Source organism: Hylobates moloch, unplaced genomic scaffold, assembly GCF_009828535.3.
Source record: "Hylobates moloch isolate HMO894 unplaced genomic scaffold, HMol_V3 SCAFFOLD_11, whole genome shotgun sequence".
NCBI lineage: Eukaryota > Metazoa > Chordata > Mammalia > Primates > Hylobatidae > Hylobates > Hylobates moloch.
The window spans coordinates 67,381,764-67,399,466 of record NW_026652286.1 but is presented as its reverse complement, the minus strand read 5'-3'; the positions used below and the strand labels follow the sequence as shown (position 1 = coordinate 67,399,466).

At 42.5% G+C, this 17,703-nt stretch overlaps 1 protein-coding gene across 12 annotated transcripts in view; it reads right to left on the bottom strand.

The window, feature by feature from the left end:
- AMOTL1 (angiomotin like 1) overlaps positions 1-17,703 on the bottom strand; it is a 136,641-nt gene that overhangs the window by 96,348 nt on the left and 22,590 nt on the right. For 4 of the 12 annotated variants that reach the window (XM_058446606.1, XM_032167187.2, XM_058446609.1 and 1 more), the window contains exon 1: positions 12,166-12,396. The exons of the other annotated variants lie outside the window; for them this stretch is intronic. In XM_058446606.1, coding sequence (XP_058302589.1) covers positions 12,166-12,214 — 49 coding nt within the window. In that variant the 5' untranslated portion in view covers positions 12,215-12,396. Of the gene's footprint in view, positions 1-12,165; positions 12,397-17,703 lie in introns of those variants that run through there. 12 annotated transcript variants of the gene reach the window in all.

Genomic DNA, 17,703 nt, shown 5'->3' with positions numbered 1-17,703 from the left:
ACATAGGGCTGTTATGAAGATTAATTGAGACAACAGAAAGGGCTATTAACAGTGTTCCAAGCACATAGGAAGTGCTCAGTAAATTTTAGTTTCTGTTCATGAAGACGGGAAAAGATAACAGGAATCACCCCCGTAAAGTTCACTTTCAAGAGATGATTAAATCAGTGAGCTCTTTAAAATAGAACAGCAGCAAGATGCTCAGGCAGATAAGAGATGAAAGCTTTTAGAGTTTTGTTTAGGTCAGACTATTCAGCTAACAAACTATGCTAAAATTACATTTTCAGCTTTCCAAGAATTTGGGATGAGGGAAGACCTAAAATACACCATTACTCAGAAAATAAGCTTAAAATGTCCAGTTCCATCAAAGAACAAAATAAAAGGCTACATGGTATCGTCAAAAGGTTCTTCAAAGTCTCCTTACCTGGCCACCCTGGCATGCAAGTCAAGGGCTAAGTGGCCCTGGAGAAGGTATCAGAAACCAGACTAGCCTGAATACCTGTCAGCTGCCTAAGAGGCTTCATCTTCAGAGACAGTGACAATAGGGCAGTTACTGAGGGAGGGGGTGACGGATTTGTCCTCTGTACTGAGCATTACAAATAAGAGGAAAATAATTTTCCTCTCCCTAGCACCTTTGTTCCATAATTTTTCTTTCATTTCATCTCTGATATAATAGGACAGAGATCAAAACATTAACTTCAAATCTCTTCTTTGCAGTGCTGTTCCTTTCACTGACAACATAGAAAAAACTCTTTACTACCAAAAATGCAGAAAAGTCTATTCCTTCAGGATCATAACATACATGGCAATTTAAAGCCTATTTTCATCCTCAAAATGGCGAGTCTTTTAATGGCCTAGCCAATTAAACGATAAATTTTTTTTAAAAAAAGGCCAACCTCACTTCAAGGTATATAATGTGTAACATTTTCTTTAGTACCCTATGCAACAGATAACTGGATAATTTTTCCAAGTCAAGGGTCTCAAAATAGATTCATAATAATTATTTGAAAAAAATGTCTAAATCAATGTGGCCAGAACATAATATAACATTCCTGGAGATCCTGTCCTATTCTGTGGGTGTTGATCAAGTTCTACCTGACAAGTGCCCAGGGGTCTCACAGTACAATGTCTTAAAGGGAAAAAAAAATCATGAAAATAGGGCTTTCAAGTGTATTACCCATTACCTCTTGCTTATAGAGCACATAAATGCACTTTATACTAATTCTATCATCATTTTGTACCTTCATTTACTGTCTATTTTGGAATCATAATCTTGACTATGGAAAGCAAAGCATCTTCTAGGAAGAAAACTATCTTGCATACTTATATTATCTATATGTCTCTCCCCACTCCTGATTCAAACAACACATCATATTACTAATGTTCATAATGATTATCTGAACCATCAAGAAAATGTTACATAAGGCAGGAGGTGAAGTAGTGGGGAGGGGATCAATCTTACAGAAAAACCACCACCAAAAATATTTGCCTTCAGCTATACAGAAATTCACATCTTCAGAATAATGCAGTTTCCAGGTAATCCAAATAGTTAAAGGCTTACTGTGGGCTACCTTTTTCATACTTTATCTAATGATAACATGATAATGATGATGACTGTAGCAGTTTAAGACATGTCTGCAAATTCTTTCACACACCTGTAGAAAGGTGGGTCCACATCCTTGAATTTAGGCAGGCTTATAAGTCCAATTGGCCAAGAGAAAATAGAGGAGTAACCCTATGTGACTTCCAAAATTAAATCATAAAAGGCAATGCAGTTTCCATCCAATTTCCTGGAATATTCACATCTGGAGCCCTAAGCCACCATATAAGATTCTAACTAGCCCGATCCTATAAAGAAGCCAAGCCATGTGGAAAGGCAACTTGTTGACACTCTGGTCTGCAGACCTAGCCTTCAAGTCATCCCAGCCCAGGTGCCAGACATGTGAATCCAGTCACAAACCACTCATGCGCTCTCAGCCTTCTTGCCCCAGGAGTCCCAGGAATGATGGAGCAGAGACAGGGCATCCTACAGTGCCTTGCCTGAAGTCCAGACCCACAGAATCTATAAGCATAATAAAATGTTGCAATAGTAACTGTAACAACCATGATAATTAACACTTAACTCTTCCAGTGTGTCAGATATTGTTCTTATACCTAGCATGTAATTCTCCTAACAATTTTTTTAGGTAGGTGTAATTAAGATCCCTACATATCACATGAGGAAATTCTACTTGACAGAGAGGTTAAGTAATTTAGCCAAGATTATAAAGCTAGTGAGTGGCACAGTTTGGGTGTGAATACAGGTTTCCAGCTCTGGAGTCTTAACCATTAAGTTCCATAGATAATTACTGAAATAAAAAAAAGATATCCAAAGGGCACATCACAATCAGCCTATTAGGGTCCTCTTCCCACCATCAGGCAGGACATTACATCATACTTTCTCAATCTAAACAGATTTCTAGTAAGAGACCCCCACACTTCTATTAATTCCTTGGTTGCCTCTTTGCCCTCCATATCCTCCTAATCTGTATTTAGCCACTCTCCCCAGCAGAGAACTCTTCTAAGCTTCTAGAAGTCATGATATCTGCAATTTAAGCTCATTTCAAAGTGAAAATAAAATAAATACTTGAAAGACAGTTATGAATCCTTTCTTCTCTTCTTAGAGCAGAATGAACCCAGTTCATTTGTCTTTTGTATTCTAACATCTTAATACATTATATTCCTTTTATAGAATATGAATTCCATGGGGAGCAAAGGATATATACCCCACACCTAGCCCAGTTCCTGGCACATGACAGACCCTCAAATATCAGATGGATGAACTATATATCCTTTTATTGTAACCCCATCAAATTCTCCACCTCAGTATTGACTTGTACAAACCAGAGTTATTCACTCAACAGATATTTAAGGAGGAGTGAGTGATTCTGTATCCAAATTTCTGCCTAATTTATATTCTGTCCAAAATAAGAAATGTCATGCTCCCTAATGTCTCTTCTATAAGAGAAACTGAAAATATTCAAAGTAAATTCAATTAGCATAATCGTGACTACTGCCTAAATAAATTACCAAATTTAATACAAGAAATTCAGTATTTTATTTTATGAACAAACAATTACACATAACCCATTTTTTGTTCCTAAACTAATAAAGTGATTTTAGTCACTTAATAAATGTCATTAAAATATAAATATTTGTCTTTATTTCAATTTTTTCTCCAAACTCCTGGAATTTATTTTGGAGAAATTTGAAACTAAGAAATGTTAGAATTTGGGGAAATGTAATGCCTCAAACTCAGGGTTAAGCTAATATGTATCTCAAAGTAGACTTTTTAGACTCTATTCTTAAGTTTTTTGATGAATATCATACAGGATCAACTCTAAAGGTCAGCTAAGGTAAATTTATTCACCATTTTTATGCCACTTACCACTCATTTTTGATCTGCCAGGCCAGTCAATACCACGGGAAGATAAGCCTGACAGGATTATGTCCTTTAATAAACCTACTAGTTTAAACAAACCTGACACCGCCATTATCTTCAATGTTTGTATAAATGGTTTTGTGATGCTTTTAAAATTACTTTCCCAGGTGTCCTAATTGAAGCTTACTGTGATTTCAGAAGGCATTTTCTTAGACTCTTTTAGATAAAAAGACCATTAGACCATTTCTCTTTTCAAGAAGCTAGATTGGTTTTACATGTGTTTTTCTGCAATGAATTTAATGATATGCACTGAGTGCTGCATCCACTAATTTCCATAAAAAGCACATTTCCTAATCTCTTTGTCTGCCCTTCTTCTATCTTCCAACCTTTCCCACATCACCAGGATGAGCAATCAACCTATAACTGCAGTGATATTTAGGAGCCAGTCCCTCAGGAAACAGGGCCTTACCAGAGGATTTCATATTCTCTACTTTTCCTAAGACCCGTAGATAGAGGAGGCTTGCTCACAAAACACGTGGTTCTCAGAGCCCTCCAGAACACAGCCCGTGTCAGAAAGGAAAAGGCCTGCTTCACACCTGCTTTCAGGGGTCACTTTCCTGGGTCATACCACCCAGAGCAGCCCTCACAGCTGAGAAGCAGCAGCTGAATGTGAGATGCCTCCTTCCTCCCTGGCACGTGGCCACAGGGCATGTGCAGAGCCCTACCTCACAAAGAGAAAGCAAAGCAAGCTTGGAAGACAAGATATCTATCATCCCTGTCTTGCTGGGCCTATTCTGAGAAGGATGGAGGAAAGGTGGGAGGAAGCAGGGAAAGAAGGAAGGACAGAGTAGGTCAGAATAGGTGCAAGAAAACAGAAGTAGGAAGACCTGTTATGTGAGTGGCTATCACAATAGTCCAGGACACAGGTAATTAGCCCTTAAACTGGTTTAGCTGTAGAGACATGCAAAGGAAGGGAAAGTATGAAAGAAGTATTTTGGAGGTCGACTGCAGGACCTGAAGACTGACTGCACGTAGGGAGGGCAAGGAAATGAACCTTATTACAGTTTACAGAACACTTTCAAAGGAGACAATAGTTAGGATGACGAAGTGTGGAATGGTATCTGAGCATGTCCAAACACTGGAGAGATGAACTAGGGCCAGCTGCCTGCCTCTCATTGACAAAGGTTGGTTTAACAGTGGAACAAATCCAAGGTGGAGAAGTTCAGGATGACCTTTAATGGTCCTCTTCAGGAGGACCTTTCCATGCTAATTCCACCCAAGCATTTCTATTTGCTTCTCTCAAGGACCAGATCCCTGGAAGAAGCCCATGAATGGAACATCCCTAGAAACAGCAGACATCTCCTAGTAATGGCCTGGTAAGCTTTGCCGCTCGCATAACTCAGTTGCCACACTGACCCAGCTTTCAAATGGAATGAGCCTCCAAAAACAGAAGTGGTAAAATGGGGTTCAAGTGAATAGAGCATTCCCAATCAGTTCATACCAGCCCTCCACGGGAGATGTGGTACATTTCATTCAAAAATGTGTCCCTGTCTTATCATCTGAAGCCCAGTGGTGTTGCCATCAGACAACAGAGCCAATCTCACTATAGAACAACACTCCTCAACAGAAATTGCTGCAATGATGGAAATGCCTATTAAGCACTTGAACTGTGGCTAGTGTGATTGAGGTCCTGAATTTTTCATTTCATTCAATTTTCATTAATTTAAATAGCTACAAGTGACTAGTGGTTACTATGGACAGCGTAGGTCTAGAACTTTAAACAAATAGATGTGGGCCAGATCACATCTGTCCTAAACTGCTAGAAAAAAAAGTCACAGAGTTATATTTCTCTATTCTGAGGAAGCTGAATCTCTAATATTTCAACATCTGCTCAAGCAATTTTCCAGCACTGGGATCTCCTTTGGTCCTTACTACAACTATTTATCAATGAGCCTCCAAAACATTTCCATTTGGAAGGCCCTCAGAGACCCTAGCTTAACCATCCATCCACTGCAGGAACCTTCTTCATGACGTCCCTGAGTACGTCCATGGTCCCTGCATATGTCTATGCAATCGTTACCAAGTCCCCTAAGTAGCAATGAAACTTACCATCAGTCAGAGACACTGCTCCAAAAAGATACTGATGATGCAGAAAATAATTTTAAGAAAACTATTTTACACAAAATTTCACTTCTTATGAAGCTCTTTCACATTCACTATGTCATTTAAGCCACACAATAACCTTAGAAGATAAATATTTAGTAAATACACTTATTTTATACAGCCTAAGTGATTTACCAAGGCAATATGGTAGCCATATACCCAGTTGTGGCATGTCTTCCAAGGAGTGAGAGACAAATGATAGAAGAAAAAATCATGGTCAGGAAAGTGAGGCACAAAAAAAGAGTGATTAGAGGAAGAAATATAGCTATATCAACTAATAACCTTAGAAATCGATCTATTTCAAACTCAATTACTTATAGATGAATAAACTCCATTCCAAAGGGTAAGCATCTCAGTCCAGGCCCAATTTAAAGGGGCTATGTTTTAAAATGGTCATTCTTAACATGTGTTTCCAGGACCAGCAGCATCAGCATTGCTTGGAAATGTGTTAGAAATGCAAAGTCTTAGGCCCTATCCTCAATCAACCAAGGAAACAGAAACTCTAGGGGTGCGGCCCAGCAATCCGTGTTTCAATAAGCCCTCTGGGGTATTCTGATGCTCAATCACATTTGAGAACAACTGTCCTGGAATTGTACATCTAAGACCCAATTAATTTCCTCTGAGAAGTAAACAACTTGGTCATCAAGAAGGAAACAGAGCTGCCAGTTATGAAATTTGAGACACGGCCTGGTGACATCAGCCCTGACTTACTGCACCTACAGTACCAAGCACCATAAACTCTGAACTAGCCTCCTGAACGCAGACCCACCTCCTCCCACCTCCTGTGCTCAAGGGCACAGAGGAAATCATTCTTTCATCAGAAATCATACTTTAATAGATGCAAAGAAAGGTTTATTTTATAGATAGTAATAGATTGTGAATAGAGCATCCTAGCTTCTATCTCATTCACTAAGTAGTATTTGGTACATGACACAGCGCTCCCAACCGTGAAAAGGAACACTTCCATGAGTAAGAACCGGGGTTCCAAGTTCTCAAAGAAGAGGGATACATGCGAATTTACATATCATTATAAAGTGTTTTGCCTGTCTGCTGTTTTAATAATAATAATGGTAGCAGGCATTTATTGAATGCTTTCAACGTGCCCAGCATTGTGCGCATTGCTTCACTTTGCCCTCATGCAGCTCCATGAGGGAAGAACTATTATTTTCCCCATTTTACTCATGAGGCTTCAGCATGTACAATTCCAAGGTCGCACAGCAAAGAGGTGGCAGGGCCAGGATACACCTGTTCTCAATCCAAAATACTACCTCTCCTTTTTCATCTTAACATATACATAACTCTTAATCTATTCAACTTCATTCATACTGTTTATGTTACTGAGTTTTAAGTACTGTGTTTTCACCTTCTTTTAAGCTATCATGCCATGTACTGTTCAAAAAGGTCCTCAACCACTCAGTTTATGCCAACTCAATCAGCACGTGCTCAAGAATCAGAGTAACACACTCTAAAGAATTCATGGCAATAAAAATCTAAAAACTGGATCAAAAGCAGACCAATTTTATTCCCACCATGGTTGGGCAGCATGCCCAGGGAAGCCCTCCCTGACCGCCTGGACCAAAGCGAGCCCTCTCTCCTCTCTGCTCAGAGCTCCCACAGTACATCACATGTGTCCCCATCATAGTAGTACCACATGGTAATGTCGACATGCCACACCCCTAATCTGTGAGCACTTCAGAGTGGGAACTACACCTGATAGTCCATCTGTGCATATTCGAGACCTAATAGATGGTTTATAAAATCACCAGCAAGACATACAAACTCTTAAGACAGACAAAAGTGAACTAAAAAATAAAATGTAAAACTATAAAACTTTTAGAAGAAAACACAGCAGAAAATGTCTAAGACATGGGTCTAGGCAAAATGTTCTTAGATGTGACGCCAAATGCACCATCCTTAAAGAAAAAAGGAATCTATGAACTGGACTTTATCAAAATCAAAAACTTTTTATCTGCAAAAGACCTTGGTAAGGACATAAAAAGACATGCTACATACTTGGGAAAATATATGTGCAAGCCACAAATCTGACTAAGGACTTGTATCTAGAATATGTAAAGAACCCTTAAAGCTCTACAGTAAAATAAATAATCCAGTTACGGAATGGGCAAAAGGCATGAACAGTTATTTCACCAAAGAGGATATACGGATAGCAAATAAGCACATAAAAAAGACAGACATTCAACATAATCAGCCATTAGGGTAATGCAAATTAAAACCATGATAAGATTAGAACACCTATTAGGACAACTAAAATAAAAAATAGTGATAACATCAAATGCTAGTGAGGATGCAGAGAAACTGGATCTCTCATACACTGCTAATAGGAATGGTGCAGCCACTCTGGAAAAGTTTGGCAATTTCTTAAAAAACTAAACACACACCATACAATCCAGCAATCACAATCATGGGCATTTATGCCAGAGAAATGAAAACTTATGTTCACAAAAACACCTATATATAAATGTTCATAAAAACTTTATGTGTAATAGTCATGAACTAGAAAAAACCCATAGGTGAATGGTTAAACAAACCATAGTACATCCATATCATGGAATACTACTCAGCAATGAAAAGAAACAAACTATTGAAAGATGCAAAAATTTGGATGGATCTCCATGGCATTATGCTGAGTGAAAAGTCAATCTCAAAAGCTCACATACTACATGATTGTATTTATGTAACATTCTCAAAATGATAAAATTATAGATATGGTGAACAGGAGTAGTGGTTGCTAAGCATTTAGCAACAGGGTGAGGATGGGGAGAAGAGGGCCAGTGCAACTATAGAGGTGTAGCATAAGGGAGATCATTGGGGTAATAAAGTAGTCTGTACCTTGATTGTGGTAGTGGTTACATGTATCTACACATGAAAAAATGCATAGAAGTATACACATAGAAATACAAATTTTACATGTGCATGTAAAACTGGTGAAATCTGAATATGCTCTGTGGACTGTACCAATGTCAGTTTCCTGGTTCTGCTATTGTACTATGGTTATGTAAGATGTTACCAATGGGGGAAACTGGGTGAAGGGTACACAGGACCTCTCTACTATTTTTGCAACTTCCTATGAAGCTATGATCACTTCAAAACGAAAAGTTAAAAAAAAGTAAACAGCAGACATTTTACTTAAAAACGAAATGAAAAAATAGAGGTATATAGCTGCAATATTGGCCAGTGAGGTCTCAAACACAGGTTTAAACACACACTGTAGAACGACAGTTTTTGAAAACTTAAATCTAATTCTTCAGTATCTTAACAGGGATACATTTCCAACACCTTAGAGCTACTCTCCTACTCTCTCCTAAAAGATGGGGGGAAAATGCCTGATGTGTGAGCCCCTTTAGGAGTCCAGGAGTCCTGTCCTGAGTGTCCAAAATGAATATACCCTAAGGTTACACAAGGCCTGGCCATGAGGGCAGAGCCAAGGGCCTCACAAGTTAAAGGAGAACTCAGCTTGGTGCCAACACATAAACCAAGAGCAGGAGTGGCTTCCTTCCAGCAAAAGTAGAGGACTGCCCTACCCACAATGGCCAAGATTTACATTGTACCTCTCCTCCAAGACAAAACAAAGCCAAGCCAACAAAATTAACTTTAAAAAAATCACTAGGCAAACAAAAAAAACAAAACAAAACATAAAACCACAACAACCTCAGACTATTTCCAACAAACCTTGTAATCAAATATCTCCCTTTACTTGACCTCCACGCTACCCCTTGCTTTTCGAGGATTTTATTACCTACTAAATTCTGAGTCATAAGAACCTGCCAAAATTAATGAAAAATAGGAGAAAAATTATTCAAAACACTGCAGAATTTTCTGACATGAGCTTCCTTATGCATTTAAAATGCAGATAGCCACACACCGCCCCCCTCCCCCACCAAAAAGAAAAGAAAAAAGGTTACTTTGGGGGAATTTTATACATCAGAAATATTAGCAGATCTTACAAAGTTATTTCTTTTTAATTTATTGGCCTGAAAAATCAAACTTTTACAATTTTCACTAGCAATTCCCATTTCACGTCATTAATTATATTTTTCAAAAATTTTTGTTTTATCATTTTCAAAACATTTTCACAAATTATGATGAAGAAATGCAGCACTGATAGATAGAGGCTCTACCTTTCAACAGAACTCTCACCAGGCAGACTGCTCATTTCAATTAGTTCAGCCATCTTTTCCCTAGGCCCTGGGTCCACACTTTTCCACAGGGGTAGACATCAGAAAAGCTGAGCTCTACCCACAACAGCCTCTAGACTAACTGGACCAGGGCAGACACTCTCAAGTCTGATCAGCAGAGTGCCTTCCCATAAAATCACTCACATTTCTGCATTCATGTATTTTTCTTAACGACAGCACTTTAAAATCTCATTTAAACTGAAAATCCTCCATTAGCCTCTGTGAAAAGATGTATTTTTAAATGCTTTGATCTCCACATGCCCTTTGGAACATTCCTGTGCTACATCCTCCATCATCTGCAAAGAACCTGAAAGACCAAGACTTCCGTGCATTTTAAAAAGAAGGGGGAGGGAAAGGGGAGTTACAGGTACAGCACCTTCTCTCCTATCCACCTACAGGTTTACAAAGATTTCCTTATTTATCTTGAAAAATGCATCACAGAAAAACAAAAGTGCACTCCAAGAACTAAGCATCCTCATCCCTCCCCCCAACCCCCACCACCATCATAAGGAAAAGTAGAGCCTGTATAAAGCCTTCTACTCTATGTCCTACCCTTTTCATTCTGGTCGAATCGGTGTTTTCCTTCATTCTAGTCAAATCAGTGCTTTCCCACCCTTTACTAACAGTTCAAAGTATATTAAAATACTGTTCCCACATTATTCTCATAAAGGGCCTTCAAAGTAGATACACTATAAGGCTCAGAGCACCTTACTAGGAAGTAAATGTCAGTTGCTCTAGATTCTTTAAGATCTTGCAATCTAGAGAGCTCCTTAATCGTTAACCTGGGTCTGACTTCCACAGCTGCCCGGGCCCAGGAGTAGTAGGCAGCCAGGGGAAATCTTAGCCAGTTTGGCAGTGACCCATAGGCCAGTTTTGGAAGCAGGGAGCCATGATTGTTTAATATTTCAAGCCCTGACTTTTTGCTTCCCGAAAAGGAATGAAATTTTCTGGAACTGTAGCTATTAATATCCCTCTATTCTGGTTTAATTCGTTTATGGTGAGCAGGTTAGCACGTTACTGTTTTGGTTGGCCGAAAGCATCTTCGAGGTATCACAAATGGCTCTCGAGACCACGTACCCTACCACCACCAAGGCCTTCTATAAGCAGTACAAAAACTCAATTCTCATAACATGCCTCAGGAGAAGAAAATGGGCAACCAAGGCCTCACAGAGAAAGGGAGCTGAGGGACCACGGGGACAAACTGTTGGGTCCAAACTGCATCGTCTCAGGAGGCCGCACGCTCAGGGCCCACCTCTGAAACCCCAGTACAGGTGATCCACAGGCTAGCCCGGCCAAAAGGTATTTGCCACGCGGAGACAGGAAATCAACACCGAAGCCAAAAAGGCAAAAATCTTCGAACAAAAATGGAAAAGGAAAGTCTTCCTAGTCATCAATAAAGATAGGAAGAGTAGGGTGGGCGAGGCGCGGGAGCTTTGCGCAGATACCCGGGATTCTCGGCCTGGGGCTCTGAGGGGGGAAACTTGGACACGTCGCCGCGAGCGCAGTCCAGGTGGCGGAGGCCCTAGAGGTGCGCGCCAGAGCTCGTCTGCTCTGCCGCCGCGTCCTCCAGCCCGGCCGCCTATGGGGCACGCTCGGTCCCTGTCCCGGCACTGGGCCCCCGCTCCGCTCGGCTGTCATCGGCCGACGTACCACTCTCCCTCTTGCCACAAATGTCACATTCCAAGAAAAAATAGTTCCATTTGGAAAGTTTAAATTTTTTTCCTCCTGAAAGCAGATTATTGTAAAGGCAGCCCTAACAGGCAAGCGGGAGCTGGATGTAACTCTCCAGTTCGTCAAAGAAACTTGTCTGGGGAGAGAACAAAGAAGGAGCAGCGGCTAACGCTATCCGAGCGTCTGGGGCTGGGATGCGACCCTTTCGTCGCCCCCACCCGCCAGAGCCGGGTCTGGCCGGCGGGCAGAAAGAGTCCAGTCCAGAACGCCAGAGCCCGTCGGGCGGGCCGGTGCACGCGCCTTTGTCTCGCGCCGGGGAAAGCGGCACCAGACACCCCCTTCCGTCCCCTCCCTTGCCGCGAGACCCGCGCGCGGGCGCGGGCGCGCCTCGGAGTGTCTGGCCATATGGCTGCGCCCCTCCGGAAAGGCCAGCCCCGCGTCGGGCGCGGAGCACCCCGGGGCCCAAACCCCGGGGCCACAACTTCAGTCAACGTGGGTCGCTGGGCGGCAAGGCGCTGGGGCCCGGCCCGCAGGCAACTGGACCTGGAGCGGGCAAGGGAACCCGTTTAAAAACATCAATCCGGGATCGCAGCCCCGGGCCCCCAGAAGCTGCCCCCTTCCGTGAGCAGCAGGGGCCGGGGGAGCCCGGGGCGACTGGGTTCTTCGCGTGGGAGACTCGGAGACGCCCTCCCGGCACCTCGAGTGGGGGCTGGTTACCTTTCACCGTAGGCTCACAAGTTCCCCGGCGCAACTTTGCCCTCCACATGAGGCGATCATGGCTAGTTCAGTCCCTGGGCTGGGGAAGGCGGCCGCCGGGCAGCGCGCTGGACATGGCCTGGGGCAGCGCGGGGAAGTGGCGCCGGACAATCAACCCCATTCACACAGGGCTTCACCTCCAGCCCCAAACCCGACAACCGCTGCTGGGTCCTAAAGCTTCTCGCGCGCTCCCGCCGCCGTCCGCGCTCCCCGCTCCCCGCGCGCGGGCCGGGGAGGGTCGCCCGGGCTCGTCACTATAACCCTACACTCCACCCCCACCGTGGCGCCCGGCCGCTGGGCCCTAGAGCCCGTCTGCAGACACCCGCCGCCCCTCCCCGGGCCGGGAGACTGCCAGGCCGAAATTGCCCAGAGCTCAAGCTGACGTGTCTCCCTGAGACTTAGGAGGGCGACAGCCTCCCTTGCTTTGTCCCCTGCCGGGTTTTGATTAATTTCAGACTCACCAGTTCTCCCTCCACTTTGTCTTCCTTCCCCAGCAGCCCAACACCGGCCAAAATTCTGTTTCCAGATCTGCCCAAAAGTCTAGATCTGCTTAGGTTGGTTTTTTTTCTTCTTAAGTGGAATTTCTAGGTGGAAAGTGGCCATACTTTTCTCAGCATTCCCCAGGCCCCAGTGCTTCCATCACGCACTTGAGATGGCGGATAAGCTGCTGCTATGTGCTCCGCTGACAAACAGAAGGGCCAAAACAGACCTGACAGCCTTGGATATTAAATGTGTTCGCAGAACCACACATCCTCTGGCCACAAATCCCCAAGATGTTATCTGCCTGAGTAGAGGTAAAGAAAGTAAGCGACTCTGGGAAAATGTTGCCCCACCTCTTAAAATCAGGCTGTGCTGAGAACTACTCATCCACCTCATTATATTGGTTTATACTGGCTGCTCTCTGGAGCCCTGATCTGGGGTGCCCGAGCCTGCCCCATAGCACCTCTGCCTGGCTTTTTCTGGGCATCCGGGCAGCTCTACTGCTTGGAGAAGAGAAAGCTAGGTAACTGTGCAGTTGCTGCCCAGGATGTTAGTGGGAGAGTCAGCGCACACCAAGCCTCTCTTATCTGGTGCTCCCTGCCTCTGTTGACCTGCTATCTAGGTCCAGCCTTCAGGGACTCCTCCCTGGATTGTGGCAGTTCCCTAACTAGACTGCCAGCAGTTTTACCTCTCATCAATTCTGGTGGGTTGCGTGTCCTGATTCTGATTCCCCTGATGGGCTCTCCTACTGAGTAAACTCTGCTCTCAAGATGAAGCCCAAATGTAATCATTTAACAATTATTTATGAAATACCTATTCCATTTAAAGTCATCTACTCTGGTACACACAAAAGAAACTTAGAGCAGCTGACCAGCCCTTCAAGGATCTGTTATCTGTCTGAGAAGACAAGATGTATGAACAGAAAACAGGCAAGCAACAAAGCAGGAGATCCAAGTACTGCAGATGCCTGGGAAGGGCGGAGAGAGGCACTAACTTTAAACAGAAGGAAGAGCCTGGGAGGGTGGTGGAGTTCAGACACAGCAGGAAGAGGAAAAGGCAGTACTGGGCAAGCACAGGCAACAGCCAAGAGGGAGATGACAAGGTATGGGTGCTTGGGAAGAAGGCATAGAGGAAAGGGTTTTTACCAGAAATGAGGAGAAAACAAGGGAAGGCAGAATAACAACGTCACAAAAATGTAGGCCTGGAAAGAATCGAAGAAAGTGTCAACTAAACCTTTCACTTGCTGGATGAAGAAGCTCAGGCATAGCTGTTGAATGACTTGTCCAATGTTACAGAACAAGTTTAGTAGCAAAGCCAGGGATAGAAACAATTTCTGCCTCAATGTGCCTTGTATTACACATTGTGAACCCTGAATCACAAATTAGGAGCTGAAGTGGTTATCTTATGGACAGTGAAGGGACCACTGATTCACCTAGCATTTGAGCGAATTTAATACAAATTGGGGAAGAAGTGATGGATAGAAAAAGAAGAAAGGAAACTAATCTTTACTAATTGCCCATTCCTAGATGACATCCTATAGTCTAGGAAGCAGCAAAATTTCCAAGTTACAACCATCAAGTTTAGAACCAAACAGGCATGAGCTGAGTCGTAGCTCCACCATTCAGTATCTGTGTGACGTTGAGCAAGTTGCCTAACTTCTCTAAACCTCAGTAAAACCTCAGTATCCTTTTTGGCAAGATGAAGAAAATAGCACCTCACAGAGTGGTTGTGAAGACTGAAAAAAATAACAAATGTAAAATACTCAGCACAATGCATGTGGTATTCAATATACATTTGCTATTATTATTTCAAGAGACTATCTAGGATAGTTGCAGGAAGGAATGATAGATGAGGTTGACAGAGGTGATAAAAAGGAAATGAGAGATACCATATCTTTGGAGATATCAAATGTCATAAAGAAAGATATCAACTCTTTGAAGCAAGATTTTATTCTTCTCATTGACTCGTTGTTTATCCTGGGGAAAAGGACAAAGTAATCAAGTTAACCTAGGCTTTGAGTCCAGTCATAGGAAGAACAGATCTTGCAGTCTTAGAAGAATGGATCATTAGACCAATGACAGATGAAGCACAGTTGAGAAGAGGAAACGGTTTGAGAAAGATGCTGAGTGACTTACTGTCCTCTGGGCAAAAGGAAACAAGGAACAAGGGACTGGGTGAGAAGTTGAGGACAGAGGTGTAGAGAAAAAGAGAGATGAAGCTTTGAAGATCAGTTCATTTGGAGAATGTCCACAACTGGAAAATAGGGAAAGAAGGAGGGAGAAGAGGAAGAATCTGGAGAAGCAGAAGAGCTGGGAAAATGTAAAGGCATGGAAGCCAGAGGAAGTTTTAAGAAGTGGGTCCTTCTATCAAATGTTACAGATTCTTAGACCCGCAATGAAGTGCTAGGCACAGCTTGTGGGTTCAAGAATCTTCTGATTCAATCAGGTGGACCTAGCCTAGACTCCTCAAATTAATACCCAGTAAATCAGATACATGGAAGCACAGGCAGAAAGCACTGCTGGAGACCAATGTTTCCCTCCTGTGCCTTAATTTCCTCATCTGTGAATAAGTTCTACATCAAATGCAGAAAACAAATAATCTTTTCAGGCCTTAACTTAGTTCCTGAATCTACTGTTCAGGAACTAAGGCCTACAAAAAAAGACTTTGAATTTGACTAGCAAGAAGTTATCAATAACATCTTTCAGTAAGTACACTTGGCTGGAGATTCTGATGTCTGGTTTATGTCTAATGGAAACAGTATGTTTACAATAAAAATTGAACACACCTTCACTAACAGCAAGGTAGTGAACCAGTCCATATCTGTGCTTTCTTTAGATCTATGCACTCATCCTAAAGGTCAGCATCCTTTCTAAAGTGACCCAAGTTGTCATTTACTCATTCCTAAGAAAGTTAAGAAGATGATGGGCCAATTTTAGTGCTCTTTGGGGGAGCCCAGAGAGCAGTCTTTCACTCAAAACAGGACGAGTACCAGGATGTTCCAGTGATACCAAGCTGTTCCCAACAAGCATAGAGGCGAGAAGAATGTTGAGGTAACAGAGGCATCTGGATAGAGGAGAATGAGCAGGGCCTTTACAGTAAGACCTGCTTCTAGTCCATGTTCTATCTATTTCTAGACACGGACAGCCTCAGCTTCCTCCTCTATAAAATAATAACACTTGCCTAATAAACTTATTGCAAGGGTTAAATGAGATAATACAGGTCAAGTGCTGGGCACAGTAAAAGTTAGAAACCCTCCTCTTCTCCAGTAATTTGAAATACCAAGGAATTTAAATACTCTTATTAAAATGCAAATCTCTTTCCCCTCTCACTCTTCTCAGCACCCCTTCTTGACAAACATTTAAAGTCCTTACCAGTTAATACTTTGACTGAATGGGCCCCAAGAATGGGCTTGGGCTTGCAAAGACAGAGAAGCCAAACAGCAAAAGGAGAGTGGATGAACATGACTACATAAGGAACAGCTACTACACACAGCCTCACCTGGGACCATCACTACAATTGGTAGCTCTCCATTAATGACTGTTGAATGAACAAACCAATGATTGAATGCACCCAGGCTGCTTTGATCAAAATTCTTGTTTTGCTCCTAGAACAAGTAAGGATAGTTTTTAAGTTCCATTTCAAGCACTTTCTGAAGTGTAACTTATGAAACCAAAGCATGTAAAAATTTAAACTCCTCATGTTCCACCTCCAAGTTTCTGAATCTCTAAAGGTGCAGTCCTAGAATCCACTCGAAATGACTCCTAGCACATTGAGGTTTCCAGCTGGCTCACTGGGGTTAGTCACAGTGCTCCTGCAATTCACTTTCAGAAGTAGTTACTACATCAGAGTGTAGTATGCTAAAGATAAAAAATGACGGTGAACACACTAGAGATTAGACACAAAGCATTATGGGAGCGTAGAGGAATGATGCACAGGAAAAAAAGGGCAGGTTCCAAGAAATCCAGGTGCTGAGAGAAGGAGGATATTTCAAGCAAAAGCATGGACACAAGGAAGGAAAGCATATGCTGCCATGCTTCTAAACACCTTTGCTTTTAATCTCTTCTTTTTATAAACATCAAATGGTCACATCAACCCCAGAGTTAATAAACCCCTATATGATCACCAGGTGAGAAGTTTTTTTCCAAGCTTTTCTTTCAGTTCTCTGTTTTACAATGGCAATACAGCAGACCCTTGCACAACACAGGTTTGAACAGTGCAGGTCAACTTACACACAGATCTTCCTCCACCTCTGCCACCCTGAGCCAGCAAGCCCAACCCACCCCCTTCTTCCTCCTCCTCAGCCTACTCAATGTGAAGATGACAAGGATGAAGACTTTTATGATGATCATCTCTTCCTTGTGATTTTCTTAATAACATTTTCTTTCCTATAGCTTATTCTTTATTGTAAGAACACAGTATTAATATATATAACATACGAAATATGTGTTAATCAACTGTTTATATTATCGGTAAGGCTTCCAGTCAACAGTAGGCTATTAGCAGTTAAGTTTTTGGGGAGTCAAAAGTTATATTTGGATTTTCAACTGTGTGAGGGGGTCAGCGCCCGTGACTCCTGCATTGTTCAAGGGTCAACTCTAGTGTGTTTTTTCCTGCCTTTTTCTAAATATAAAATCATATTCTCAAATAAGCTTTTTCACGTAGCACATGCCTCCTATGAAGATTCTGACACATGCCCTGCCCTGCAAACTGTTGGCAGGAGCATAATTCAGGGAATACTGGCAGTGTCTAAAGCAGAGGATACTGAGTGTACATTGTCATAAGCAGAGGAAAGGGCAAGGGGATGAGGCTTTATCAGGACCAGATGGTCTCAGAGTGAAAGAATGAAAAACAAAAAGGAGGACAATGTGGAGGGCAAGTGGGAAGATACACAAGGTACGACACCTGTGTAGTTCTGGAAATATCAGGTGCCTGTGGATGAAGAAACTGCTCCTGGAACAAATAAAATGTTATGCAACAGAAGAGACCATTTGAACAACCTGCTCCATTTGAAGCTTACCA